We start from the raw sequence: 27848 nt of genomic DNA, 5'->3' as shown, positions 1-27848 counted from the left end.
AGTTTATTTTCTTGAAGATATTTCTTCACTGCAGGACCAAAGACGAGATTTACCCATTCAATAAAAAACTGCTACGTACCCATGCCCTAGCATTGGCGCGCCACATAACCTACAGTTTTTCTTTAAGAATCTTGTGAGTCTTAAAGGCTCGAGGATTTTCAGAATGATACACTAACAGTGGCTTTATTTTACAGTCACCACTAGCATTTGCACACAATGCAAGGGTCAGATGGTCCTTCATGGGTTTATGGTCTGGCAGCTTCTCCTCTGTGAAAGTCCTCCGGGGCATTTTTTTCCAAAACAATCCTGTTTCATCACAGTTGAACACTTGTTGGGGGATGTAGCCTTCCTTTGTGATAAGCGCAAAAAAACATGTGATATACTCCTCAGCTGCCTTAACATCAGCACTCTCAGCTTCACCATGCCTCACCACTGAGTGGATGCCAGATCTCTTCTTGAAATTTTCAAACCAGCTGTGACTTGCCTTAAATGTATCTTCTGCTGTCTCTTTTGAGGTTGACGGTTCTTCTTCTTCAAGTCGCCATAAATAATACATGCCTTTTCGCATATTACAGTCTTTGTCACTATATCTCCTGCCAGCTTTCTCTTTCACCCACGTCACCAGAAGCTTCTCCATTTTTTCATGGGTATTTGTCCTTAATTGGGACAGAATTGTAGTTTCTTTTGCTGTATTTGTGCTTTTGATGGCATCCTTTTGTTTAAGAATGGTACAAATTGTAGAATTATTGCGGTTGTACAGCCTTGCCAGTTCAATCACTTGTACACCATGCTCATGTTTTTTATTATTTCTTGCTTTACTTCTATTGACATCATTCTCTTCTTCTTCTCACCACTGTCCTTTACACTTACTTTCTTCAGCCCCATGATAGCACACACAAAAAAAAGTTAGTAAAAAATGCAGAGAACTATCTTCTAGAAAAACCAACTTTGGACTAAACTAAGAGGACTCTTCAACCAAGGAACACTGAAGAAGCCACACCAAGACTGCTTAGTGTATCCCAAGGTTCTCTTTACCAAGCCACAGTCGCAGAGCTCCAGGGAAAAGCAACCTGGTCTCATCTCTCCGGGCAGAGGAGAACAGAAGCTCCATCTCCACACATGCTGCAGATGGCTGTTTCAGTCTACCTGAATCATTACCAGCTAGAAGCAGCGGTCATTGGGACTCGGACATGAACTGCAAAGTATAGAATTGTGACAACAATCCAGTGCCATGCGGACTTTTCCTGGATGTGGACTTTTTCTGGACTCCTCCTCCTTGTGAAGCTCCTAAGAGACTGAACTGGGGTTGGGTTGCATTTTTCAGGGATTTGGCATGGTATTGGGACCAACTTGGACTTGGTGAACACGTTAAGGACACTACTATTTTTTGGATTCTTGCTGTATTGGCCAAGAGTTTGCTTAAAGGCTTTAATCACTGTAAAAAAATAGAAGACTAGATAAAGAAGATGTGGCACATATACACCATGGTATACTATTCAGCCATAAGAAATGATGACATCGGATCACTTACAACACAGTGGTGGGATTTTGATAACATTATACGGAGTGAAATAAGTACATCAGAAAAAAACAAGAACTGCAGGATTCCATACATTGGTGGGACATAAAAACAAGACTAAGAGACATGGACAAGAGTGTGGTGGTTACAGGGGGTGGGGGGAGGGAAGGAGGGAGAGGGAAGGGGGTGGGGGAGGGGCACAAAGAAAACTAGATAGAAGATGATGGAGGACAATCTGACTTTGGGTGATGGGTATGCAACATAATTGAATGACAAGATAACCTGGACATGTTTTCTTTGAATATATGTACCCTGATTTATTGATGTCACCCCATTAAAATAAAAATTTATTTATAAAAAACAAAACAAAACAAACAAACAAAAAACAAGTAATAAACAGAACTTTTCTGAAGGAGAAAATAATCTAACATTTAATGGGGCTATTGAATACTAAATAAATTAATAAACGAAAAAAATGCAAAAATGATGCAAGAACGAGTACAGTGCACGAGATTCGGCTTGATTCTGCGGGTAACATGTGAGAAAGGACGAGATGCTGGTGTTGTGCTGCTGATACTGGACCCATGCACCAATGCGCCAATTAGCAGCAGCTTTCTGAATCACGACTCGTATATTGGAATTTCACTAGGATCTCAAACAAAAATGCAGACAGATTTGCAGCTTGTATCTTAAAAAAAGTATGTTGGTCTGCTCGTATCTCAAGGTACCACTGTAGTTCTTATGCCAAGGCCTGATGGAAGGAGTGCCTGGTGTTCTCTTGATCATGCACAGCGACCCCACCCATCTTCCTAAATATTCCTCAATTAGAGGTGAATTTGAATCTTAAAAGAAATAGTTTGATTCTCTTCTAGGGTTTTGCTGTTAGCACTTGGACAGAGCACATTAATTATATGGTGTTAGGTAGTGGCTAAGAGCATGGGTCTGGCTACACAGCTGTCCATTTACTAGCTGTGTAATCTTGGGTAAATTACTTATCTGCTCTATGCCTGAGTTATCTCTTCCATGAAATGAGATCCAAAGTATTTTCAAAACCAAAAAAAAAAATCACAACCAATAGGCAGCACAGCTAACTCACCTTAACTCATTTGATGATAGTGACCTGACAGAAAGTTATATGTTACTTTTGTCTGTCTCTTGGTTTAAATACATATTCACATGTTTTCCTGCAGAAATGGTAATGTATATGATTTGGAATCTAGCCTCAAAATTTCTGGAAACAGACTATGGACCAAGTGTATCTGCCTTATGGTTTTGTTTTTTTTTCTCTGAGAATTAAATAAATTGCTCTATAAAAGTGCTTAGAAAAGGACTTTGGAATTGCTTGGTTCTAGCACTCAATGAGTGTTAGCTCTGATTTTCATCTTGTCTGCATAGGTTTCACTTTCTTGCAAGGAACAATTTCACTAAGGCAAACACTAAGTTCTAGACCTGTCTTGAGCCTTGGGGACAAGGTTGGTTTATTAGCAAGATGGGCATAATTCCTTCTTTTGTGGAGATAACAGTCTCTATTAACTAAACAGGGAATTAAAGTGAGATATTACTAATAGGAAAGAACTGAGCATTAAGGGATCATACAGTAGTTTAGTGGTAGATAAAGGTTTCCCTGAAGAAGTGATGTTTGAGTTATCGACATTTACCAGGCAAACGGGAAGACTGTGCCAAGCAGAGGAAAAAAACTCTTGCAGGCTCAGAGGAGAGATGAGGGAGTTGGGTTCTTGTTCTCTTCATTGCATAGCCTCATGTTCTCCAAATTACAGGTCTCCCGACCCAGTCAGCTACCAGGACCAGATTGCTTCCTTGTGCAGGCTCCTTTAAAATCAAAGGCAAAGAGAAGCAAAAGAGAATTCATGTTCCCAGTGGGGTGCTCTGTAAAAGAAGGAAAAGTTCTTAGGTTGCCCCGTCCCTGCTAGTCTCGCCAGTCTGGAAAACCACTCCTCAGATAGAGGTACTTGGTGGGGCACAAGAGGCCTGAGGGTTTATCCATTTCCATGTGGAGGAAACATCAGGAGGGAGTAGAAGCATTCCTCACCCCTAACCCCCTGGTTTCTTTCTGAAGTTGCTGCTTTTATTAGTCATGTGTGGGCTAGATAATTTAACCATCATGCTTTTAAAATTTCCTCTAAATTAAGACTAAAACATACAAAGAGCAGTGGCCAAGAAAGTCTGCTCTGAGTGATGTACCTAGTACAGTTGTTGGCATAGAGCAGGCAGCCAGCACATGTTAGTTGCCATTCTCTTTGGTTCAAAAATGAATTGAATTAACAACCAACCCATAATCTCAAATGTTTTTATCACTTTCTTTTTTTTCTTTTTTTTCTTTTTTTTCTTTTTTTTTGTATTTTTCTGAAGCTGGAAATGGGGAGGCAGTCAGACAGACTCCCTCATGCGCCCGACCAGGATCCACCCGGCAGGCCCACCAGGGGGCGATGCTCTGCCCCTCCAGGGCATGCTTTGTCACGACCAGAGCAACTCTAGTGCTTGGGGCAGAGGCAAAGGAACCATCTCCAGCGCCCGGGCCAACTTTGCTCCAATGGAGCCTTGGCTGCGGGAGGGAAGAGAGAGACAGAGAGGAAGGAGAGGGGGAGGGGTGGAGAAGCAGATGGGCGCCTCTCCTGTGTGCCCTGGCCGGGAATTGAACCCGGGACTTCTGCACGCCAGGCCGACGCTCTACCACCGAGCCAACCGGCCAGGGCTATCACTTTCAAGTTAAATAATTATTTAGTGTAAGAGAGTGTGCTATACAGTAATGTTAAAATTCCAGTGTCGTTAATACTTTTTAATTTCATTATATAGAACTCATTTATCCTATTTATTTATTTATATATATATTTATTTATTTATTTTGTATTTTTCTGAAGTTGGAAACGGGGAGGCAGTCAGACTCCCGCATGCACCCGACCAGGATCCACCCAGCACGCCCACCAGGGGGCGATGCTCTGCCCATCTGGGGCGTCACTCTGCCACAATCAGAGCCATTCTAGCGCCTGAGGCAGAGGCCACAGAGCCATCCTCAGCACCTGGGCAAACTTTTGCTCCAATGGAGCCTTGGCTGAGGGAGGGGAAGAGAGAGAGAGGAAGGAGAGAGGGAGGGGTGGAGAGGCAGATGGGCGCTTCTCCTGTGTGCCCTGGCCAGGAATCGAACCCGGGACTCCCGCACGCCAGGCCGATGCTCTACCACTGAGCCAACCGGCCAGGGCCAGAACTAATTTATTCTTGAGGTTATCTTGGTTACTTTTTTTTTTTTTTACAGGGACAGAGAGTCAGAGAGAGGGATAGATAGGGACAGACAGATAGGAACGGAGAGAGATGAGAAGCATCAATCATTAGTTGTTCATTGATTGCTTTCTCATATGTGCCTTGACCATGGGCCTTCAGCAGACTGAGTAACCCCTTGCTCGAGCCAGAGATCTTGGGTCCAAGCTGGTGAGCTTTTTGCTCAAACCAGATGAGCCCGCGCTCAAGCTGGCGAACTCAGGGTCTCGAACCTGGGTCTTCTGCATCCCAGTCGGACACTCTATCCACTGAGCCACTGCCTGGTCAGACTATCTTGGTTACTTTTTAATTTTTTTCTGCATTATGACCTTTGGCCTGCTATTACTCATTAATACCTAGACAGTAGAAAGAAAAATTAAGAGAGAAATAAATTGACCATTTACTTCTAGAGTTGATTCTTATATCACATCAGTCCTTAGAACTGCTTTTTACATTCAGAAATATAAAGAGATAGACTAGTAACTTAATAGAAAATTATTTTTTTAAAGTATGAATTAATGCTTGATATGTATATTATATCAGAATTAATGTAAATAATTCATATTGAAGGTTGTTTTTTTTTTAAATTTCTCTTTGTAACTAAGCATTCATTTATCTGTAATAACACACTTTTCTGGGACAGTTTTTTCACATGCCAGTAGATTACAGGTTGCACTGTCTCCCCTCTTTGTCCTCCTGTTCAGCTAACACACCCTGACCTGCTATAGGACTTGCAACACTATTCCAACTTCACAGTGAAAGGAGCTGGAACAGGGAGGGAAGGAACGATGCTGCTACACAAGTCCTTGTGAGAAGCTGCAGTCGAGATTCCTCTACAAAGAAAATGCTATTTTGAATGTTTTTACAGAACTGATTTTGAAAGTAGTGTTTATTCTAATTTTGCCTCAATCAGAGAAAACTAGTTATACTTTTTATTGTGGCTGTTTTGAAGAGAAACAAATTAAATTATTTTATCTGCTTCCATTTGTTCATACATTTGTGCCTGTTGAGGGACTTTGTATCTTCACTAAACCTTTGTGTTTGCAAGTCTCTCTCTTTTCACGTCTTACCCTAATATTTATAAGCAGTTCCTTTAATTACTTTTTTCTTGAAAAACTACTTTGGTGATCTGAAATTAGAATAACTATATTTGTTAGTATTTATTTTTTAAAAAGAGTTATATTTGTTGGAAATACCTGCATTGCATAAATATTAAATACATGTGAATTAGACAAAGTAACTTTTTGAGATTTATGAATTTTTTAGAATCTCTAAATTTTTCCCCACAATTAGTTGTCCTTATTTCATGAAACTTTCATTATTTGTCTGTATGTAGGTAGCCTCCTTTTATTTAGTGTTTTAAATGTTATTATATCATCTGTGAATCAAAGCCCAAAACAAAAGGTAAGATCTTGGCAGTAGCCTATTATCTAACCAAGTGACTCCTCCATCTCCCTGGCTCCCCATGTTTCAGGTAGTCATTGTCCTGAGTAAAGGATTCATCAGTCCTGTGCTTGCTTTCTTTATATATTCTTATTATATCGATGTGTATTCCCCATAAGTATTTTAAAAATTCAGTTGTTTTTACTTGTATTAAAAGGGTTTCCTACTGTATGTAATCCCTGATATGTATTTTTTAAGTTATCATTATGTGACTAAGATGTGCTATATTGTCATATTTCATTCATTCTGACTACCTTATAATAGTCCAGAGGGATGGGTATACCACTGTTTATTCACTTTCCTGTTGATGAAGAGTTTGTTTGTTACAATTATGGACAGTGGTTTGAACATTCTTGTCCATGCCTACTGTTTTTAACCTATGAGAGAATTTTTCTTAGAAACAAAATTGCTGAGTCACAGGGTGACTTCAACTTTAGGAGATAATGCCAAGATATTTTCCAGAACCACTGGAATTTGTACTCCCACCAACAATGTCTAGGATACCTTCTAGATGCCTTTTTCTCCAGCACTTAATATTATCAGACTTTTAATTTCTTTCAATTAAATAAAAATAAAATGATATTATGGTCTTAACTTTTATTTTTTATGTTTATTGGGCATATTTATTTCCTCTTTTGTGAAGTATTTTTGCCCATTTTTTTCTCTTAAGTTGTTAGTGTTTATGGTAACAGTATGTTAGGTATTCATTATCTATTTCTGGTACTAATCTTTTGTTGGAGTATATATATTTCCAGTTTGTAATTTGGTATTTTATTTTTAAGGTATTTTTTGATGACTAGAAGTTCTTAATTTTAATATAGTCAAAATCTATTAATCTTTTATAGCCTATATCTTTTTATTGACTTAAGTAATCATTTTTAAACCAAGGTCTAAAAGATATGCACTGATACCTTCTACTCAAATATTTAATGGTTTATTTTAAAACTTAAGACCTTAATCACTCTAGAGTTTATTTTTGTTAATTAAATGAAGTGAGGGTTCAACTGCATTTTTTAAAATAAAGATTGCTCTTTTCCAAATCTCCTTTTACTGATCTAATTTAAGTTTAACTTACATTTAAATTTAATTCTTTTTTTTCTGTCTGGCTTCTTTTTCATTGAATTTATTGAGGTGGCATGGGTCAGTAAAATTTTATGGGTTTTAGGTGTACAATTCTATAATAAGTCACCTGTATGTTGTATTGTGCTCACCACCTCAAGTCAAGTCTCCTTCCATCACCATTGCCCCCTATACCCGCTCCTACCTCCCAAACCCTTTTCCCTCTGACAATCACCGTGCTGTTGGCTGTGCGTGAGGTATTTTTGTGGTTTATTTTGTTTGTTTTGCTTAAAATTCTTTACCTTTTCCACCCAGCCTCACAATTTTCCTCCTGTCTGTGAGCTGTCAGTCAGTTCTCTATCTATGAGTCTCTTTCTATTTTGTTTGTTGGTTTATTTTGTTCATTAGAGTCCACATATGAGTGAACTCATATGGTACTTGTCTTTCTCTGACTGGCTTATTTCACTTAGCATAATGCTCTCCAGGTCCATCCATGCTGTTCAAAGGGTAAGATTTCCTGCTTTTTACAGTTGGAGTAGTATTCCATAGTATAAGTGTACCACAGTTTTTTATCAACTCATCTACTCCTAGACCTTGGGCATCTTCCAAATGGTAGTTATTGCAATAATGCTGCAGTGAACGTAGGGGCATGCATGTATTCTTTCAAATCAGTGTTTTGAGTTTCTTCAGATACATTCTTAGAAGTGGGATCATTGGATCATAAGGCAGTTCCAGCCTTTTTAAAAAAATATTTATTTATTTTTAATTGAATTTTATTGGGGTTACATTGGATAATAAAATTATATAGGTTTCAGGTATATAATTTTATAATACATCATCTGTATATTATATTGTGTGTTCACTATTCCATGTCAGGTTTCCTCCACCACTATAAGGGTCATAAGGCAGTTCCATTTTTAATTGTTTGAGGAAACTCCATACTGCTTTCCACAGTGACTGCACCAATTTTTATTTCCACCAACAGTGCAGGAGGGTTCCCTTTCCTCCAGAATTTGTTGTTTGCTGATTTATTGATGAGCGCCATTCTGTCAGGTGTGAGGTGATATCTCATTGTGGTTTTAGTTTTCATTTCTTTAATGCTTAGTGACATTGAGCATCTTTTCATATGCCTATTGGCCATCTGTATGTCCTCTTTGGAGAAATGTTTATTCAGGTCTGGTCCTTAGCCCATTTTTTAATTGGGTTGTTTGTTTTTTTGGTGTTGATTGTATAACTTCTTTATAAATTTTGGATATTAACCCCTTATCAGATACATCATTCGTGAATTTATCTCCCATTTAGTGGGTTGTCTTTTTATTCGGTTGATAGTTTTCTTTGCTGTGCTAAGTTTGATGTAATCCCATTTAATTGTTTTTTGTTTCCTTTGCCTGAAGTGATACAGCAGAAGAAATATTGCTACAAGAAATGTCTAAGATGTTACTACAATTTTTATGATTTTGAGTTAACATCTAAATCTAATCCATTTTGCATTTATTTGGTGTATGGTATAAAAAGTGGTGTATTTTAATTTATTATTATTTTTTGCACGTGTCTGTCCAATTTTCCCAGCATCATTTATTGAATAAACTATCTTTGCCCCATTATATGTTTTTGCCTCCAGTGTCAAATGTTACTTGACCATAAAGGTGTGGGTTTGTTTCTGGGCTCTCTGTTCTGTGCCATTAATTTATTTGTCTGTTTTTATACCAGGACCATGCTATTTTGATTGCTATGGCCTTGCAGTGTAGTTTGATATCAGATAGTGTAATTCCTCCAATTATTTTTTTCTCAAGATTGCAGTGGCTATTCAGTGTCTTTTGTGGTTCCATATAAATTTTTATGATATTTGTTCTAGTTCAGTAAATTACATCATTGGTATCTTGATGGGAATTGAGTTGAATCTATAGATGTATTTGGGTATTTTGCACATTTTAGTGATGTTAATTCTTCCTATTTATGAATATGGTATATACTTCCATTTACATTGCTCATAAAAGGTAGTGGATATTTCAAAATGAATATGAAGTGATAAAATACCCCTAATTTTTGTGAGCAGTATATTTATATCTTAGTTTCTTTCTTCAGTATACGGATCTTTTCCAGTACAGGTCTTTTTTACATTCTTGGTTAAATTTATTTCTAGCCTGAGCAGGCAGTGGTGCAGTGGATAGAGCTTCGGACTGGGATGTGGAGGACCCAGGTTCAAGACCCCGAGGTTGCCAGCTTGAGCGTGGGCTCATCTGGTTTGAGCAAAGCTTACCAGCTTGGACCCAAGGTCACTGGCTTGAGTAAGGGGTTGCTCGGTCTGCTGAAGGCCTACGGTCAAAGCACATATGAGAAAGCAATCAATGAACAACTAAGGTGTCGCAACGAAAGACTTATGATTGATGCTTCTCATCTCTCTCCCTTCCTGTCTGTCTGTCCCTGTCTATCCCTCTCTCTGACTCCTCTCTCTGTCTCTGTAAAAAAAAAAAAAAAAAAAAAAAAATATATATATATATTTCTAGGTATTTTTAAAAAGTAATTGTGAGTGGGATTGTTTTTTTAAGTTTTCTTTCAAGTAGTTTATTATTGGTTTGTAAATCTGTAACTGATTTCTGGAATTTTTGTGTGTGTCTGTCCTGCTGTTTTACTGAATTTTTTTATTCTAGTAGTTTTTTAGTGAAATCTTTAGGGTTCTCCATATATAGTATCATGTCACCTGCAAACAATATGGTTTTACTTCTTTCCAATTTGGATGACTTTTATTTCTTCTTATTGATTGCTGTGGCTAGAACTTCTAGTACTATGTTGAATAGGAGTAGTAAAAGCTGACATCCCTGTCTTGTTCCTGATCTTAAGGGAAACACTTGTAGTTTTTGCCCATTTGGTATGATGTTGGCTGTGGGTTTGTCGTATATGACCTTTATTATGTTGAAGTATGTTCCCTGTATTCCCACTTTAATGAGAGCTTTTAGCATCAATTGGTACTGGATTTTATCAAGTGCTTTTTTTGCATCAATTAGATATGAGCATGTGGTTTTTGTCCTTCATTTGTTTATGTGGTGTATCACGTTCATTGATTTTTAGATGTTGTACCAACCTCACGTTCCTGGAATAAATCCCGATTCACCATGGTATGTGCTATTTTTAATGTATTACTGAATATGGTTTGCTAATATTTTGTTGAGAATTTTAGCATCTAAGTTTAGGGATATTGGCTTATAATTTTCTTTCTTTGTAGTGTCTTTATCTGGTTTTAAAATTAAGATAATGCTGGCCTCATAAAATGAGCTTGAATTTTTTGGCATAATTTGAGAATGATAGGTGTTATTTTGTCTTTGAATATTTGGCAAGTTTCATCTATGAAGCTTTTGTTTATTGGGACTATTTTTTGTGTGACAGAGAGAGAAAGACAGAGAGAGGGACAGATAGGGACAAACAGGAAGGGAGAGAGATGAGAAGAATCAATTCTTTGTTGCAGCACTTTATTTGTTCATTGATTGCTTTCTCATATGTGCTTTGAAGGGTGGGGCGTTACAGCAGAGCGAGTGACTCCTTGCTCAAGACAGTGACCTTGGGCTTCAAGCCAGTAACCTTTGTGTTCAACCCAGCGACTATGGGGTTATGTCTATGATCCCACACTCAAGCCAGCAACCCCATGCTCAAACTGGTGTCCTCTGGGTTTCAAACTTGGGTCCTCTGCATTCCAGGCCTATGCTGTATTCACTGAGCCACTGCCTGGGCAGGCTATTGGGGCTTTTTTGATTACTGCTTCAATTTCTCTAGTTTTAGTCTGTCTAATTTAGATTATCTGATTCTTCCTGATTTTGTTTTGGAAGATTGTATATTTCTAGAACTTATCCATATTGTCCGGATTGTCCAAATTTTTGGCATTTTGTTGTTCATGTTTTCTTATAATCCTTTATATTTCTTTGGTGTCATTTGTTACTTCCTTCTCTTATTTCTGATTTTACTTGTTTGGGTCCTCTGTCTTTTTTTCTTGGTGAGTCTGGTTAAAGGTTTGTCGATCTTATTTATTTTTTTTAAAGAACCAGCTCTTTTTTTTTTAATCTTTTGTATTATTTTTAGGCTCTTTTGTTCATTTCTGCTCTGATCTTTATTAGTTTCTTCCTTCTACTTACTTTGGGCTTCATTTGTTGTTCTTTTTCAAATTTTTTTAAGTGTAAAAGCTGGATTGTTAATTTGAGATGCTCTTACAATAATCCTTATAATGCTATAGTTTTCCCTCTTAGGACTTCTTTAGCTATGTTCCATAGATTTTGGGTGTTCTAATTTTCATTTGTTTCAAGATATCTCTAGATTTGTTCTTTGATCTCATTGTTAACCTACTCATTGTTTAGTAACATGCTATTTAGCCTTGTCTTTGTGTGTTTCTTAAGTTTCTTTTCTTGTGATTGATTTCTTGTTTCATATAATTATGGGCAGAAAAGATGATTGACATGATTTCAGTCTTCCTAAATTTATTGAGACTTGTTCTCTATCCTAAATGTGGTCTATCCTAGAAAACATTCCATGTGCATTTAAAAAGAATGTATATTCTGCTGTTTTGGGGTTAAATACTCTGAAGATATAAATTAAATTTATATGATCTAGTGTGTCATTGCCTCTGTTTCCCTGTTGATTTTATTTCTGGAAGATCTATCCATTGGTGTCAATTGAGTGTTAATATCCCCTATTATGACTGTATTACCACCAGTCACTCTGTGTTCATCAAGATTTGCTATATTTAGGTGCTCCTACATTGGGTGCATAAATGTTTATAAGGGTTATATCCTCTTCCTGGATTAAATGTAATCTTCTTAACTATAGTGGTATGACTGGTCACCTATGTAATATACCAAATTTTCATGAATGCATGGATCTATTTCTGGACTTCTTATTCTGTGCTTTTATACAGTTAGGAGTGTGTATGTTGTGTGTGCATTCATCATTAAATTAAATATTTTATCATTGAATTTTAGACACACACATATACAGTTGGATTTTGAAATACTTGGTTTTTCTACTAGGTTTTGGACATAGTAAGAACAAGTATTCGTACTATTCTTCCACACATCTGGAAGGTAACTGATGTCGAAGAACTACATTTATATCGGATTTTTAAACGGGTTTTTAATCGTTTACTCTGGAGTCATGGCCAAGGACTATGGAACTGTTTCTGTGATTCAGGGTAAGTTCTGAGTTATCTTTTATTTTTGCCATTTAAAATAGTTTACTAATATTTGCACAGGTATCTCAATAAAGTGATTGAGTTTCTTTAATAATCTCTTAAAATATGGATTTCTCATTACATGCAATTTTTAGTACTCAGCTATAATTTATAGCAGTTAAGCTGATTTAGATGAAATGTTGAGTATAAACACACCACCTAACTAACTTGAGTTTAGGGGACAGAGGTGGTCTTAATTAATTAAAAATCTCATTATCTTTAAGGTTCTTCTGCTGTTGCTTTTATGTAGCAGAATTCCAGAATTAAGGCTATACTCCGGCTTCTCTCTAGAATTTCAGTCCTGCTAAAACTGTTGTGACTTATTATTATTTTAGCCTTAAAATATCTAGAACCAAATATTTCATATCTACCTTTTTATTCAGAAGTGATTTTTTTTTTTTAATTTCTCTTAATGCCATCATTACTCTCCCAGTGGTAGAGGCTTATATCACAGGGGTATCTGGATCTTCCTTCCCTTTCATTGTCTTTATTCAGTCATCTGCTAAACCCTGTTTGTTTTCCTGTCAAATTCCCACTGTGGCTACTCTAGATTGTTTCTCATTGTTCTTAAGAATTATCAGCCCTGGCCGGTTGGCTCAGCGGTAGAGCGTCGGCCTAGCGTGCGGAGGACCCGGGTTCGATTCCCGGCCAGGGCACACAGGAGAAGCGCCCATTTGCTTCTCCACCCCTCCGCCGCGCTTTCCTCTCTGTCTCTCTCTTCCCCTCCCGCAGCCAGGGCTCCATTGGAGCAAAGATGGCCCGGGCGCTGGGGATGGCTCTGTGGCCTCTGCCTCAGGCGCTAGAGTGGCTCTGGTCGCAACATGGTGACGCCCCGGAGGGGCAGAGCATCGCCCCCTGGTGGGCAGAGCGTCGCCCCACGGTGGGCGTGCCGGGTGGATCCCGGCCGGGCGCATGCGGGAGTCTGTCTGACTGTCTCTCCCCGTTTCCAGCTTCAGAAAAATGAAAAAAAAAAAAAAAAAAAAAAAAAAAAGAATTATCAAATACTATCGTGTTAAATACTTTTGGAGATACAAAGTTGAATCTAACATAGGTCCTGCCCTCAAAATATTTTCAAAAATTATAACAGCTAACACTATCTAATGTTCTGTGTGTCAAGCATTGTTCTAAATAGTTTGCATGTTATTGAGTGGCCGAATCCTCATAACATGACTTTGAAATAGGTTCTCTGATTATCTCTATTTTATAGACAAGGAAACTGAGGCACGAGTAGGTGTTAAGGACCTAGTACACTGGGATTTGAACTCAGGGAGCCTGGCCCCAGAATTCATGCTCTCTTAACCAATAAGCTCTGTTGTCTCTTTTTTTTTTTTTTTAAATAAATTTTTATTAATGGTAATGGGATGACATTAATAAATCAGGGTACATATATTCAAAGAAAACATGTCTAGGTTACCTTGTCATTAAATTATGTTGCATACCCCTCGCCCAAAGTCAGATTGTCCTTCGCCACCCTCTATCTAATTCTCTGTGCCCCTCCCCCTCCCCCTAACTCTCCCCCTGTCCTCCCTTCCCCCACCCCTGGTAACCACCACACACTTGTCCATGTCTCTTAGTCTCATTTTTATGTTCCACCAATGTATGGAATCATGTAGTTCTTGTTTTTTTCTGATTTACTTATTTCACTCCTTATAATGTTATCAAGATCCCACCATTTTGCTGTAAATGATCTGATGTCATCATTTCTTATGGCTGAGTAGTATTCCATAGTGTATATGTGCCACATCTTCTTTATCCAGTCTTCTATTGAAGGGATTTTTGGTTGTTTCCATGTCTTGGCCACTGTGAACAGTGCTGCAATGAACATGGGGCTACATGTGTCTTCACGTATCAATGTTTCTGAGGTTTTGGGGTATATACCCAGTAGAGGGATTGCTGGGTCATAAGGTAGTTCTATTTGCAGTTTTTTGAGGAACCACCATACTTTCCTCCATAATGGTTGTACTACTTTACAGTCCCACCAACAGTGAATGAGGGTTCCTTTTTCTCCACAGCCTCTCCAACATTTGCTATTACCCGTCTTGTTGATAATAGCTAATCTAACAGGGGTGAGGTGGTATCTCATTGTAGTTTTGATTTGCATTTCCCTAATAACTAATGAAGCTGAGCATCTTTTCATATATCTGTTGGCCATTTGTATCTCTTCCTGGGAGAAGTGTCTATTCATGTCTTCTTCCCATTTTTTTATTGGATTGTTTGTTTGTTTGTTGTTGAGTTTTATGAGTTCTTTGTAAATTTTGGAAATTAGGCCCTTATCTGAGCTGTTGTTTGAAAATATCATTTCCCATTTAGTTGGCTGTCAGTTTATTTTTATATCAGTTTCTCTTGCTGAGCAAAAACTTTTTATTCTGATGTAGTCCCATTCATTTATCTTTGCCTTCACTTCTCTTGCCATTGGAGTCAAGTTCATAAAATGTTCTTTAAAACCCAGGTCCATGAGTTTAGTACCTATGTCTTCTTCTATGTACTTTATTGTTTCAGGTCTTATATTTAGGTCTTTGATCCATTTTGAATTAATTTTAGTACACGGGGACAGGCTGTAGTCGAGTTTCATTCTTTTGCATGTGGCTTTCCAGTTTTCCCAACACCATTTGTTGAAGAGGCTTTCTTTTCTCCATTGTGTGTTGTTGGCCCCTTTATCAAAGATTATTTGACCATATATATGTGGTTTTATTTCTGGGCTTTCTATTCTGTTCCATTGGTCTGAGTGTCTATTTTTCTGCCAATACCATGCTGTTTTGATTATCGTGGCCCTATAATATAGTTTAAAGTCAGGTATTGTAATGCCCCCAGCTTCATTCTTTTTCCTTAGGATTGTTTTGGCTATTCGGGGGTTTTTATAGTTCCATATAAATCTGATGATTTTTTGTTCCATTTCTTTAAAAAATCTCATAGGGATTTTGATGGGAATTGCATTAAATTTGTATATTGCTTTGGGTAATATGGCCATTTTGATTATATTTATTCTTCCTATCCAAGAACAAGGAATATTTTTCCATCTCATTGTATCTTTTTCGATTTCCCTTAACAATGCTTTGTAATTTTCATTATATAGGTCCTTTACATTCTTTGTTATGTTTATTCCTAGGTATTTTATTTTTTTTGTTGCAATCGTGAAGGGGATTATTTTTTTGAGTTCGTTTTCTAATATTTCATTGTTGGCATAGAGAAAGGCTATGGACTTCTGTATGTTAATTTTGTATCCTGCGACCTTACTGTATTGGTTTATTGTTTCTAATAATCTTTTTGTGGAGTCCTTCGGGTTTTCCATGTATAGGATCATATCATCAGCAAAAAGTGATACCTTTACTACTTCTTTTCCGATATGGATGCCTTTTATTTCTTTGTCTTGTCTGATTGCTCTGGCCAGAACTTCTAGCACCACGTTAAATAAGAGTGGAGAGAGTGGACAACCCTGTCTTGTTCCTGATTTAAGGTAGAAAGTCCTCAGTTTTATGCCGTTTAAAATGATGTTGGCTGATGGTTTATCATATATGGCCTTTATCATGTTGAGATATTTTCCTTCTATACCCATTTTGTTGAGAGTCTTAAACATAAAATTGTGTTGTATTTTATCAAAAGCCTTTTCTGCATCTATTGATAAGATCATGTGGTTTTTGTTCTTTGTTTTGTTGATATGGTGTATTACGTTAACCGTTTTGCGTATGTTGAACCATCCTTGAGATTCTGGGATGAATCCCACTTGATCATGATGTATTATTTTTTTAATATGTTGTTGTATTTGGTTTGCCAGTATTTTGTTTAGAATTTTAGCATCTGTATTTATTAGAGATATTGGTCTGTAGTTTTCTTTCTTTGTGCCATCCTTGCCAGGTTTTGGTATGAGGGTTATGTTGGCCTCATAAAATGTGTTTGGAAGTATTGCTTCTTCTTCAATTTTTTGGAAGACTTTGAGTAGAATAGGAACCAAGTCTTCTTTGAATGTTTGATAGAATTCACTAGTATAACCGTCTGGGCCTGGACTTTTATTTTTGGGGAGGTTTTTAATAGTTTTTTCTATTTCCTCCCTGCTGATTGGTCTGTTTAGGCTTTCTGCTTCTTCATGACTCAGTCTAGGAAGGTTGTATTGTTCTAGGAATTCATCCATTTCTTCTAGATTGTTGTATTTGGTGGCATATAATTTTTCATAGTATTCTACAATAATTCTTTGTATATCTATGATGTCTGTGGTGATCTCTCCTCTTTCATTTTGGATTTTATTTATTTGAGTCCTGTGCCTTTTTTCCTTGGTGAGTCTTGCCAAGGGTTTGTCAATTTTGTTGATCTTTTCAAAGAACCAGCTCCTTGTTTTATTGATTTTTTCTATAGTTTTTCTGTTCTCTATTTCATTTATTTCTGCTCTGATTTTTATTATCTCCTTTCTTCGGCTGGTTTTGGGTTGTCTTTGTTCTTCTTTTTCTAGTTCCTTAAGGTGTGAAGTTAAGTGGTTTACTTGGGCTCTCTCTTGTTTGTTCATATAGGCCTGAAGTGATATGAACTTTCCTCTTATTACTGCTTTTGCTGCATCCCAGAGATTCTGATATGTCGTATTTTCATTTTCATTTGTCTGTATGTATCTTTTGATCTCTGCGCTTATTTCTTCTTTGACCCATTCATTTTTTAGAAGTATGTTGTTTAGTTTCCACATTTTTGTGGGTTTTTCCCCCTCTTTTTTGCAGTTGAATTCTAGTTTCAAGGCTTTATGATCAGAAAATATGCTTGGTACAATTTCAATTTTTCTAAATTTGCTGATATTGTCTTTGTGGCCCAACATATGGTCAATTCTTGAGAATGTTCCATGTACACTAGAGAAAAATGTATACTCTGTCGCTTTGGGATGAAGTGTCCTGTAGATGTCTATCATATCCAGGTGTTCTAGTATTTCGTTTAAGGCCACTATATCTTTATTGATTCTCTGTGTGGATGACCGATCTAGAGCCGTCAGCGGAGTATTGAGGTCTCCAAGTATGATTGTATTTTTGTTAGTTTTTGTTTTAAGGTCAATAAGTAGCTGTCTTATATATTTTGGTGCTCCTTGGTTTGGTGCATATATATTAAGGATTGTTATGTCTTCTTGATTCAGTGTCCCCTTAATCATTATGAAGTGACCATTTTTGTCTCTGAGTACTTTTTCTGTCTTGTAGTCAGCATGATCAGATATGAGTATTGCTACACCTGCTTTTTTTTGGGTGTTGTTTGCTTGGAGTATTGTTTTCCAGCCTTTCACTTTGAATTTGTTTTTATCCTTGTTGCTTAGATGTGTTTCTTGTAGGCAGCATATAGTTGGATTTTCTTTTTTAATCCATTCTGCTACTCTGTGTCTTTTTATTGGTAAGTTTAATCCATTTACATTTAGTGTAATTATTGACACTTGTGGGTTCCCTACTGCCATTTTATAAATTGCTTTCTGTTAGTTTTGTATCTAGTTTGATTCTTCTCTTTTGTTTTTCTATCATTTGTTTCTGTTTGTTTGTGTTCCATACTTCTTTCCTCTGTTGCTACCTTTTTTAAGTCATGTGTTTTTGTGGTGGTTTTTTCTAGGGTGGTTACCATTAAGTAATGAAAAGGGTACCTACCATATTCATTGTAATACCCTATCTTATAAGTATTTCTGCACTTCATCGTCCTTTGCTACTGTTAATCTCCATTCTCTCCCCCCTTTTTTTTCCTTTGTTGTCACAGTTTAAGTTTGGTTTTATTGTGTTCTTGGTGGAGCTGTTACTTGTGGTGTTGTTTTCTTTTGTTCTTTGAATCTGGTTGGAAAACCCCCTTTAGTATTTCCTGGAGTGGGGGCTTTCTCGTGATAAATTCTCTCATCTTTTCTGTATTTGTGAATGTTTTTATATCTCCTTCATACTTGAAGGATAGCTTTGATGGGTATAGTATTCTTGGCTGAAAGTTCCTCTCTTTCAGGGCTTTAAATATTGGGGTCCACTCTCTTCTAGCTTGTAGAGTTTCTGCTGAGAAATCTGATGATAATCTAATGGGCCTTCCTTTATATGTTGTACTCTTCTTTTCCCTGGCTGCCTTGAGAATTTTTTCTTTGTCATTGGTTTGTGTCAACTTTATTATGATGTGCCTTGGAGTGGGTTTGTTGGGGTTAAGAAAACTCGGTGTTCTGTTTGCTTCTTGAATTTGAGGCTTTAGTTCTTTCCACAGGCTTGGGAAGTTCTCGTCTATTATTTGTTTGAGTATATTCTCCATTCCATTTTCTTTCTCTTCTCCCTCTGATATACCTATTATTCTTATGTTATTCTTTCTGATGGAGTCAGATAATTCCTGTAGGGCTTTCTCGTTTTTTATTATTTTTGAGTCTCTTTCTTCTTCTCTCTGTTGTGCCTCAAGTTGTTTGTCTTCTATTTCACTAATCCTATCTTCAATCTGGGTTGTTCTGCTAGCTAAGCTTGTTACCTCGTTTTTCAGCTCGTGAATTGAGTTTTTCATTTCTGTTTGATTTGTTTTTATTGTTTCAATTTCCTTGGTAATATATTCTTTGTGTTCATTGAGTTGTTTTCTGATCTCCCTATATTGCCTTTCTGTGTTTTCTTGTATATCTCTGAGTATTTTTAAGATTTCTATTTTAAATTCTCTGTCATTTAGCTCCAAGGCTTCCAATATGTTAAGTCTTTTCTCCATAGATTTTTCCTTATCTAGCTGTGTTACCTCTCTTTCTTTTGTATTCATAATATTCGATTTCCTCTTTCTTATTGGCATCTGAGGGTGGTCTTGTTGATAGCACTAATTAGAATTAAGAAAGAGTAAAAAGTAAAAAAAAACAAAAAAAAAAACAACCAAAGGGTAAAACACCCCACAAAAAAAAGCAGTAATAATTTATTATTTCCCCCTTTTTTTTCTTTCTTCTCCTTCCCTCCTCTCCCCTCCTCAGGGAAATATCGTGCCTATAATGGAGGGCCTGGTTTGCGGTGAAGAGTTCAAGGGGCAAAAAAAAAGGGGAGTAGGGACCTATTAAATGCAAAAAAAAAAAAAAAAAGGAAGAAAATCTTAGACAAGCATAAGTTGATCTGCCTGCGGGTGATGGTCAACTAAGAGATATAATGAGAGGGATAAGAGGGAACCAGAAAAAAGGACAAAAAAAGGAATAATAAAGAAGAAAAAAATAAAAATAATAAGTAAAAATCTGTTGTATTAAGTGGAGCGAAGACCAAATACAATGGAGACCTTGGGTTGGGAGGACCCAAAATGCCACAAAAATAAACTAACAAGAAAAAAAACAAAAACAAAAGCGAAAAAGAAAAATAAAGCCAAAAAAAGCCTTGAGTCCCAAATTAACTAATTTGTTCGTGATTGAGGATTAAATGGGAGGAAAGTAAAACGAGAAAAGAAAAAACGAATAGAAAGGAAAAAATAAGAAAAAGAGAAAAACGAAGGAAGAAATAAAAAAGGAAGAGAAAAAAAACAAAATAAAGCAAAAAACAACAACAACAACAAAAAAAAAGAGGAGAGAGTGAGAGTTAAGTGTCCTGGAGTATAACCCCAAAGGAGGGTGAGGATGAAGAAGAGAAATAAAATGTAACACTTATGGGTAGTGTAGTTCAAGAAAAGGGAAGCATAAGATGGGCAGAGAATAGAAGGACCGAGGTGGAGGAAATAAAGGCAATAGGATAGAAGAAACAAACAACAACAACAACAACAAAAAAAAAATTAGTGGAACAAGTTGTAAAGTCTGTGGATTTTTCTTGATTTTGAGATGTTAACTTCTTCCTTTTTCTTTTCTCTCCCTCTTCCTGGTCGGTGACTCTGTACCCCAGGCTCTGCCCCTGTGTCACATTTAGGTAGGGATTTGCAGTTGATGGGATTCTATGGCAATGTCATATAATTGGCTTTAGTCTTGCTGGTAGTCAAGGCTTGTTGGCGTTTGCAGGGTCCAACGATGAGAGAGTTTGCTTTCGTGGATTCTCTCTCCTAGTCCCCCCTTCCTGAATTAGCAGCCTGGTGATCCAGCTATAAGGCTGCCACTGCTTCTGCCTGGGGAGTAAGAGGCTCAAAGAGCTGGGAAATCCCCACTCTATCCCCACTCAGTGCAAGGCTTTGGGAAGGGCTCTGGCAGTCAGGGCCTCCAGTGTAATCAGGCGGGGGTGGGAGTCAATTGTTGTCAAGGTGACTGTTCAGCGCCTAGCATTCAGTTGGACCTCTCAACCCAGGCTTTCCACACTTTGTAGCCTGTTTTGGCTGGTAAGAAGAGGCACTAGTCTCTGCTTGCGACTAGTGTAGTATAGATCTTATTATCTGCCAAGTCCTTCTTGTTAGCGTTTATCCCTGAATATGGAGGCTCTATCAATCAGAAGTTGCCCCCGTCCCTTTAGCGAGAGGCACTAAAAAATATCACGCCTCTTGTCTTGGGTCGGTGAACTGAGAGAGATCTTATCAATTAGAACCGAGGGTGCGCAGATTTCACGGGTTAAGTTAATTTTAGTAATTGGGTCGCAGCTGTGCTCCCGAAGGTATTTCAGGCTGCCTGCGCGCGCCCCTCCCCCAACGCTTGATTGTTAGCTTGAATGGCTGGGTGAGGTGCCCCGCCCGCAGAGAGAATCTCCCAAGTAGGGAATACCGCCCTGGGGCCTCTCTCGCTCCCCGTGCGCGGGCCGCTGGGAACGTTAGCGGTGCTTGGTCTGCAATGCTCGGTCTGCAACCAGACCAGGCGCGCGCCAGCGGCTGCTCGCAGCTCCGGAGTGTGGGCGGTGCTCGCTCTGCAACCGACCCGGGCGCTGCTCGCGGCGGCTTGCGGCGGCGGCCGCTCACGGCGGCCGCTCGCGGCTCCCGAGTGCGGGATGACTTACCACAGGCGCACTTCCTCGCGGTTTGAATGAACGTCCCTGCGGTAGCTTCCTCCACACCCTCGTCTCTCAGATTCAAGTGATAACAGTCCTTTTGCTTTCAGTTTGTGTGGAACTCCGTAATGCTCCGAAGATAAATTTTCCTGTTTCTAGTTGATAAATTTGTTGAGATTTTGGGGAGATCTGTCGGACGCGCTGCTCACGGCGCCATTTCCGTAACGTCACTCCCAGCTCTGTTGTCTCTAATGAGAAAAATAAAAAGTACGTAAAAGTAATGATTATAAAAGAGAGAGATATAAAGTATAATATTATAGAATTTCAGAGAGAAGGAGACTTTTTTGGTAGAAGTTGGGATTAATAGACTTCTAGGCATTTTTACCTTCAATTTTTTATTTCCTTTATTCATCCTACTCTCAGGGGTCATTTCCTAAAATCTGTAATTATTTCCCTCATTTATTATTAAGGTCTAGACTTCTTATCTATAGGTACAAGGCTCCCTAATATGCTGGTTCTTTTTTATTTTTCCAGTCTTCTTTCACATTACTCTCCTACTTGAACCTAGTCTAGAAAAAAAAATAAGCATTGTTTTTAAGTATCTTAGAAATGTGTCCTTTTCTTTCTATGAGCTGTTGATATCATTGAGTATCTGATTGAGTTGCTTTCTACAACTCTATTCCTCCAATCGCCTCTGCATTATTCAAACTCTGTGTAAAGACTCAAGTATAAACATTTTTTATAAAACCTTAACTACTGTAGTCTAAAATATCTGGATGTCTTCCATTTAAATACTCTAGTTATTTAGTATTGAACCATTTATAGCATTTGCAGACTTATTCTTACCACCATAATTATCCTCAGCTGCCATTCACCCATATGGAGAATTCCTAAGGTGCTCTGGGTTATAATAAAATCTGAGAATAATTGTGGCTTTAAATTATTTCTACAGATACCTAAGTGAAACTTTTGAACTGTACTCCTTGGTCCCTTAGTTGATGTAGAAGTTCTCTCAATGTGAATTCATAATTGGAATTTTTGTTTGTTTGTTGATCCATTGTTTGGTATATAAATCTCAGCTGTTGTTCACCATGGAAGGCAGTGAGACAATCTGCTACTGATATTGGAGCTGATAGTTTTGAGTATATCGCCAGTGCCAGACCCTAAGGATGCTCATAAAGTGGTGGTTCTTTCTCCCTGAACTATTTTGGTAATACACTCTAACTCAATTCAGAATTCTTATCTCTTGTTCCTGGCACAATACTCCTCCCAATGTTCTCTAGTGGTATATATTAGTACTAGTAACAATAATGAGACTGACATTTATTGAAGTCTATATCTGACAGTTAGTTTTACATATAAAACATTCTTATAATCACTACAACAATATTTAAAGCAATCTATTATTATTATTTTCATTGTATAGGTAAGAAAATTAAAACATAAAGACAGTATATAGCTTGCCCATGTTCTCGTAGTAACTAGTTGAGCCTGGATTTAAATCCAAGTTTTCTGAGTCAGGAACTCAAACTCTTAACTCTATGCTTCATTAAGTTCCCTCAAAGTTGCACTGCCAGTGGTTGCTAAGCTTGCTTTACTCAAAGCCCATAGAATTGCCCAAATCCCTAGTCCCCTGGTCGGCAAACTGTGGCTCACAAGCTACATGTGGCTCTTAGGCCCCTTGACTATGGCTCTTCCACAAAATACCTGACTACCTTGATAAGGAATGTACCTACCCACATAGTTTAAGTTAAAATATTTGGCTCTCAAAATAAATTTCTTTTTTTTTTTTTTTTTTTTTTTTTTTTGTATTTTTCTGAAGCTGGAAACGGGGAGAGACAGACAGACTCCCGCATGCGCCTGACAGGGATCCACCCGGCATGCCCACCAAGGGCGACGCTCTGCCCACCAGGGGATGATGCTCTGCCCCTCCGGGGCATCGCTCTGCTGCGACCAGAGCTACTCTCTAGCGCAGGGGTCCCCAAACTTTTTACACAGGGGGCCAGTTCACTGTCACTCAGACCATTGGAGGGCCGGACTATAAAAAAAACTATGAACAAATCCCTATGCACACTGCACATATTTTAAAATAAAAAAAAAAACGGGAACAAATACAATATTTAAAATAAAGAACAAGTAAATTGCCTGACCAGGCGGTGGCGCAGTGGATGGAGCGTCGGACTGGGATGCGGAGGACCCAGGTTCGAGACCCGGAGCTTGCCAGCTTGAGTGCGGGCTCATCTGGTTTGAGCAAAAAGCTCACCAGCTTGGACCCAAGGTGCTGACTCAAGCAAGGGGTTACTTGGTCTGCTGAAGGCCCACGGTCAAGGCACATGTGAGATGCAATCAATGAACAACTAAGGTGTTGCAACGAAAAGCTGATGATTGATGCTCCTCATCTCTTTCCGTTCCTGTCTGTCCCTATCTATTCCTCTCTCTGACTCTTGCTCTATCTCTGAAATAAACAAACAAACAAATAAAATTAAAAAAAAAAAAAAAAAAAGAACAAGTAAATTTAAATCAACAAACTGACCAGTATTTCAATGGGGACTATGCTCCTCTCACTGACCACCAATGAAAGAGGTGCCCCTTCCGGAAGTGCGGTGGGGGCTGGATAAATGGCCTCAGGGGGCCGCATGTGGCCCACGGCCGTAGTTTGGGGACCCCTGCTCTAGCGCCTGGGGCAGAGGCCAAGGAGCCATCCCCAGCGCCCGGGCCATCTTTGCTCCAATGGAGCCTTGGCTGCTGGAGGGGAAGAGAGAGACAGAGAGGAAGGAGGGGGAGGGGTGGAGAAGCAAATGGGCGCTTCTCCTATGTGCCCTGGCCGGGAATCGAACCCAGGTCCCCCGCATGCCAGGCCGATGCTCTACCGCTGAGCCAACCAGCCAGGGCTCAAAATAAATTTCAGTCGTTGTACTATTGATATTTTGCTCTGTTGACTAATGAGTTTGCCGACCACTGCCCTAGTCCATTGCACATGGGCAGGTGGGAGTAGCTTTGAATCCAAAAAATTTGGTGGTTTATAGAGGTGACTTAAACACCAGATTTTATTTTGCAGCTTTACAAATGAGTTTCTTAAAATTCTTCAATTTTATGAAGTCATATGGTGTTGTGTGTGTTTGATTCTTAGTCTGGACTCAAAATAGTTCTACTTTTCTTTAGGTCATATCCAGTTATTATATACATACATCTTTAACTTTGCCCTGACTGCCTCATAGTCAGGACAAAACTGCAATCTTAGTTCAGTTCTAGAAGAAAGATTTTAGTAAAAGGTGCGTTTATTTTTTCACAGGTGTAAAATCTTGAAATAATATAATCCAAATAACTCTGGGCCAATTTGATTGCTGTCTCTACCTGTTAACACCCCAATAATAAAACAATAAATAAACCATTCCATGTCCACATCCAGAAATAACAAGGAATATGGTGTGGTAGGTGTCTCTAAAATTGGCCCAGAGGTTTTACTGATGCATCAAGGAGAAAACATCCTCATCCCTCCCTGTTCTTCTAGGCTGCTGAGTGCGTGCTCAGTGACCCTTTCTATTACCTGCAGCCTCCTGGGAGTGTTATTTGGTCCCACATTTTATTATTATTATTATTATTATTATTATTATTATTATTACAGAGAGAGAAAGAGAGAGAGACAGGGACAGACAGGAAGTGAGAGAGTTCAGAAGCATCAATTATTCGTTGCAGCACCTTAGTTGTTCATTGATTGCTTTCTCATATGTGCCTGGACTGACTGGAGGGCTATAGCAGAGTGGGTGACCCCTTGCTCAAGTCAGCAACCTTGGGCTTCAAGCCAGAGACCTTTGGTCTTAAGCCAGCAATCATGGGATCATGTCTATGATCCCACGCTCAAGCCAGCGACCCCATGCTCAAGCTGGTGAGTCAGTGCTCGAGTCAGATGACCCTGGGATCAAGCTGACAACCTTGGAGTTTCAAACCTGGGTCCTCTCTGTCCTAGTTCAATGCTCTATCCACTGTGCTACTGCCTGGTCAGACTGGCCTCTCATTCTGAATGTGTTCTCTTTGAGAGATGGCTTTTGAAATTGTCCACTATATTTTACTGGGATAGCGGAAGTCTAGGTTCTGTTGCGACTCAAACAAGGCCTGAAACCTTAGGAAGGGTGGCCAAGGGAAATAACATTTAATCTGAGACTTGCAGGAAGAGGAAGAATAGGGTTTTCCAGGTAAAGCAAAGAAGAAGATGCAAGGCCAATATGGGAGAAAGAATGCTTTGGAAAGCCCTCTCTCTTCTCAAATCCTGACATGTAAACCTCCCAAAAAGAGAATCTAGTTTGTATCTCTTCGCCTAAGACATTTTCCTGTGGAAGTTTTTCATGGAAAAGCTTTTCTTATAGAATCTTGAGGCAAGAGGAAATTGTCAGAAATATTCTACGGTGGTCTGCTTCTAGGCAGAATCATATGCCTCCTCAAAAATATGTATAACATGTAGGCTCCTTAAAATGATATAGATCTTATTTTTCTCATCTACCTTTTATTTCAGTGTTGTTGTTGGTACTTTTCAGTTGTTACTCTTTCTGATGCTGATTAGCCAATTGTACAGACCAGATTTTTTACCTTCCCTTTTTCTTCTTGTCCTCAACTTTGGGCCACCCATCCATCTTTTAGGACTTCTAACAGAAGAAGAAAGAAGTGTGTCAGTTTTACTTTTTTTTTTTTTTTTTTTCATTTTTCCAAAGCTGGAAACAGGGAGGCAGTCAGACAGACTCCCGCATACGCCTGACCGGGATCCACCCATCACCCACCAGGGGGTGATGCTCTGCCCATCCGGGGCTTCGCTCTGTCACATCCAGAGCCATTCGAGCACCTGAGGCAGAGGCCACAGAGCCATCCTCAGTGCCCGGGCCATCTTTGCTCCAATGGAGCCTCAGCTGCAGGAGGGGAAGAGAGAGACAGAGAGGAAGGAGGGGGGGTGGAGAAGCAGATGGGCGCCTCTCCTGTGTGCCCTGGCCGGGAATCGAACCCGGGACTCCCGCATGCCAGGCCGACGCTCTACTGCTGAACCAATCGGCCAGGGCCGTGTTTTACTTTTTGAATAACTGCTTTATCAAATGTTTTTATGAGAAAAAACATGAAAATAATTGCATTACTGGGTTATATGAAGCTTTTCAAGTTTCTGAATTTCATTAATTAGTCCTTTTTGATGCCAGAAGTTATTCAGTATTTTGTATTTTATTTATTATTACTAACAAAAATCACATGAAATCGTTTTATTTTATATTTCTCTGAGGATTAGGGTGTGCCAGAAAGAACTTTTTAACCATTTAATTTTTCTTTCTGGACTCATGGATTTTGGTTCTCCCGTTCCCTTGGAATTTAGATTCAGAAAGTAGGCATATAAAACCCAGGTCCATTTGATGAAGGCACTGGTATTTTTAATTATTTCTGCATCCTTCACCTCTTAAAAATTTTGCATTAGCATTGAAAGTTAAGATACAGTAGTGTTATGGAAGCCTTTTACCTTTACCCAGCTATGGCCGGTGGTGGGTTGGAGGTGGGGTCTCAGTGTGAAAGACAGGTGTTCTTTGTGCAGAGAGGGTGCCATTCGCCTAGTGTCAATGAAGCAAGTCCTTTCATTTTATTTTTTTCTTATGAAGGGCTCTGGCATGCTGACACTTAAATATAGATAATAGAGTAGGATTTTATCTCTGGCCAGAGTGGTGAACACACACACCAAAAAATGGGTAAAGGACCCATTGATTCAATGTTTATTTTAAATATTTAAGAAAGAATGAGAGAATGAGAAGTGAAAACAGCTCATATTATAACTCACATATGTTCAGACTGTTACATCAAATTAGAGTGTTATGGAAGAAGCTCTTTTATCTTCCTTTTATTTTATTTCCTACCTATATACTCCAACTCTGGAGAAGAAAAATTACTATGATGTGAGTGATCTCATAGTGGATCTAATCAAATGGCTCCAAAGAATCAAAATATAAGTATATACAGATTTAGAGTGGAGGTTGGTGGGAAAGGTTGACGTTTTAGAAATACCTAGAATCCTAAGAGAGAGGATTACCTAAGTGTTACGCAGACTGTCAGACACTGGATACTTTCTGTGCATATTTATATTTATATGAAATTTGTATTTCTCTGGGCTCAGACATATAGGGCCTGCTAATTAGTTTTAAACATATTCCCTAACTAATTGATGCTCTCCAATATTTTTCTTTATCAAAATAGGTAAATTGGATATTTATGCACACGCACACACACATACACACACACACATAAACATATCGAGTTTATCTTATTTAAGTAATCCAGTTAAATTTTATTTTTTATTTTATTTTTTTTTTTTTTCATTTTTCTGAAGCTGGAAACAGGGAGAGACAGTCTGACAGACTCCCGCATGCGCCCGACCGGGATTCACCCGGCACGCCCACCAGGGGCGAAGCTCTGCCCACCAGGGGGCGATGCTCTGCCCATCCTGGGCGTCGCCATGTTGCGACCAGAGCCACTCTAGCGCCTGAGGCAGAGGCCACAGAGCCATCCCCAGCGCCTG

At 38.7% G+C, this 27848-nt stretch overlaps 1 protein-coding gene across 6 annotated transcripts in view; it reads left to right on the top strand.

Annotated features, from left to right (window-relative positions):
• TTLL7 (tubulin tyrosine ligase like 7) overlaps positions 1-27848 on the top strand; it is a 200455-nt gene that overhangs the window by 145587 nt on the left and 27020 nt on the right. For all 6 annotated transcript variants that reach the window (XR_010750278.1, XM_066376654.1, XM_066376649.1 and 3 more), the window contains one exon: positions 12307-12467. Coding sequence is in view for 5 of the 6 variants with exons in the window: in XM_066376654.1 (XP_066232751.1) it covers positions 12307-12467 (161 nt within the window). In the remaining variant the exon portion in view is untranslated. The remainder of the gene's footprint in view (positions 1-12306; positions 12468-27848) is intronic.

The sequence above is a fragment of the Saccopteryx leptura genome, chromosome 3, assembly GCF_036850995.1.
Source record: "Saccopteryx leptura isolate mSacLep1 chromosome 3, mSacLep1_pri_phased_curated, whole genome shotgun sequence".
NCBI classification, from domain to species: domain Eukaryota; kingdom Metazoa; phylum Chordata; class Mammalia; order Chiroptera; family Emballonuridae; genus Saccopteryx; species Saccopteryx leptura.
Note: the sequence above shows the minus strand (reverse complement) of the source record. Positions and strands in the feature narration are given on the sequence as shown.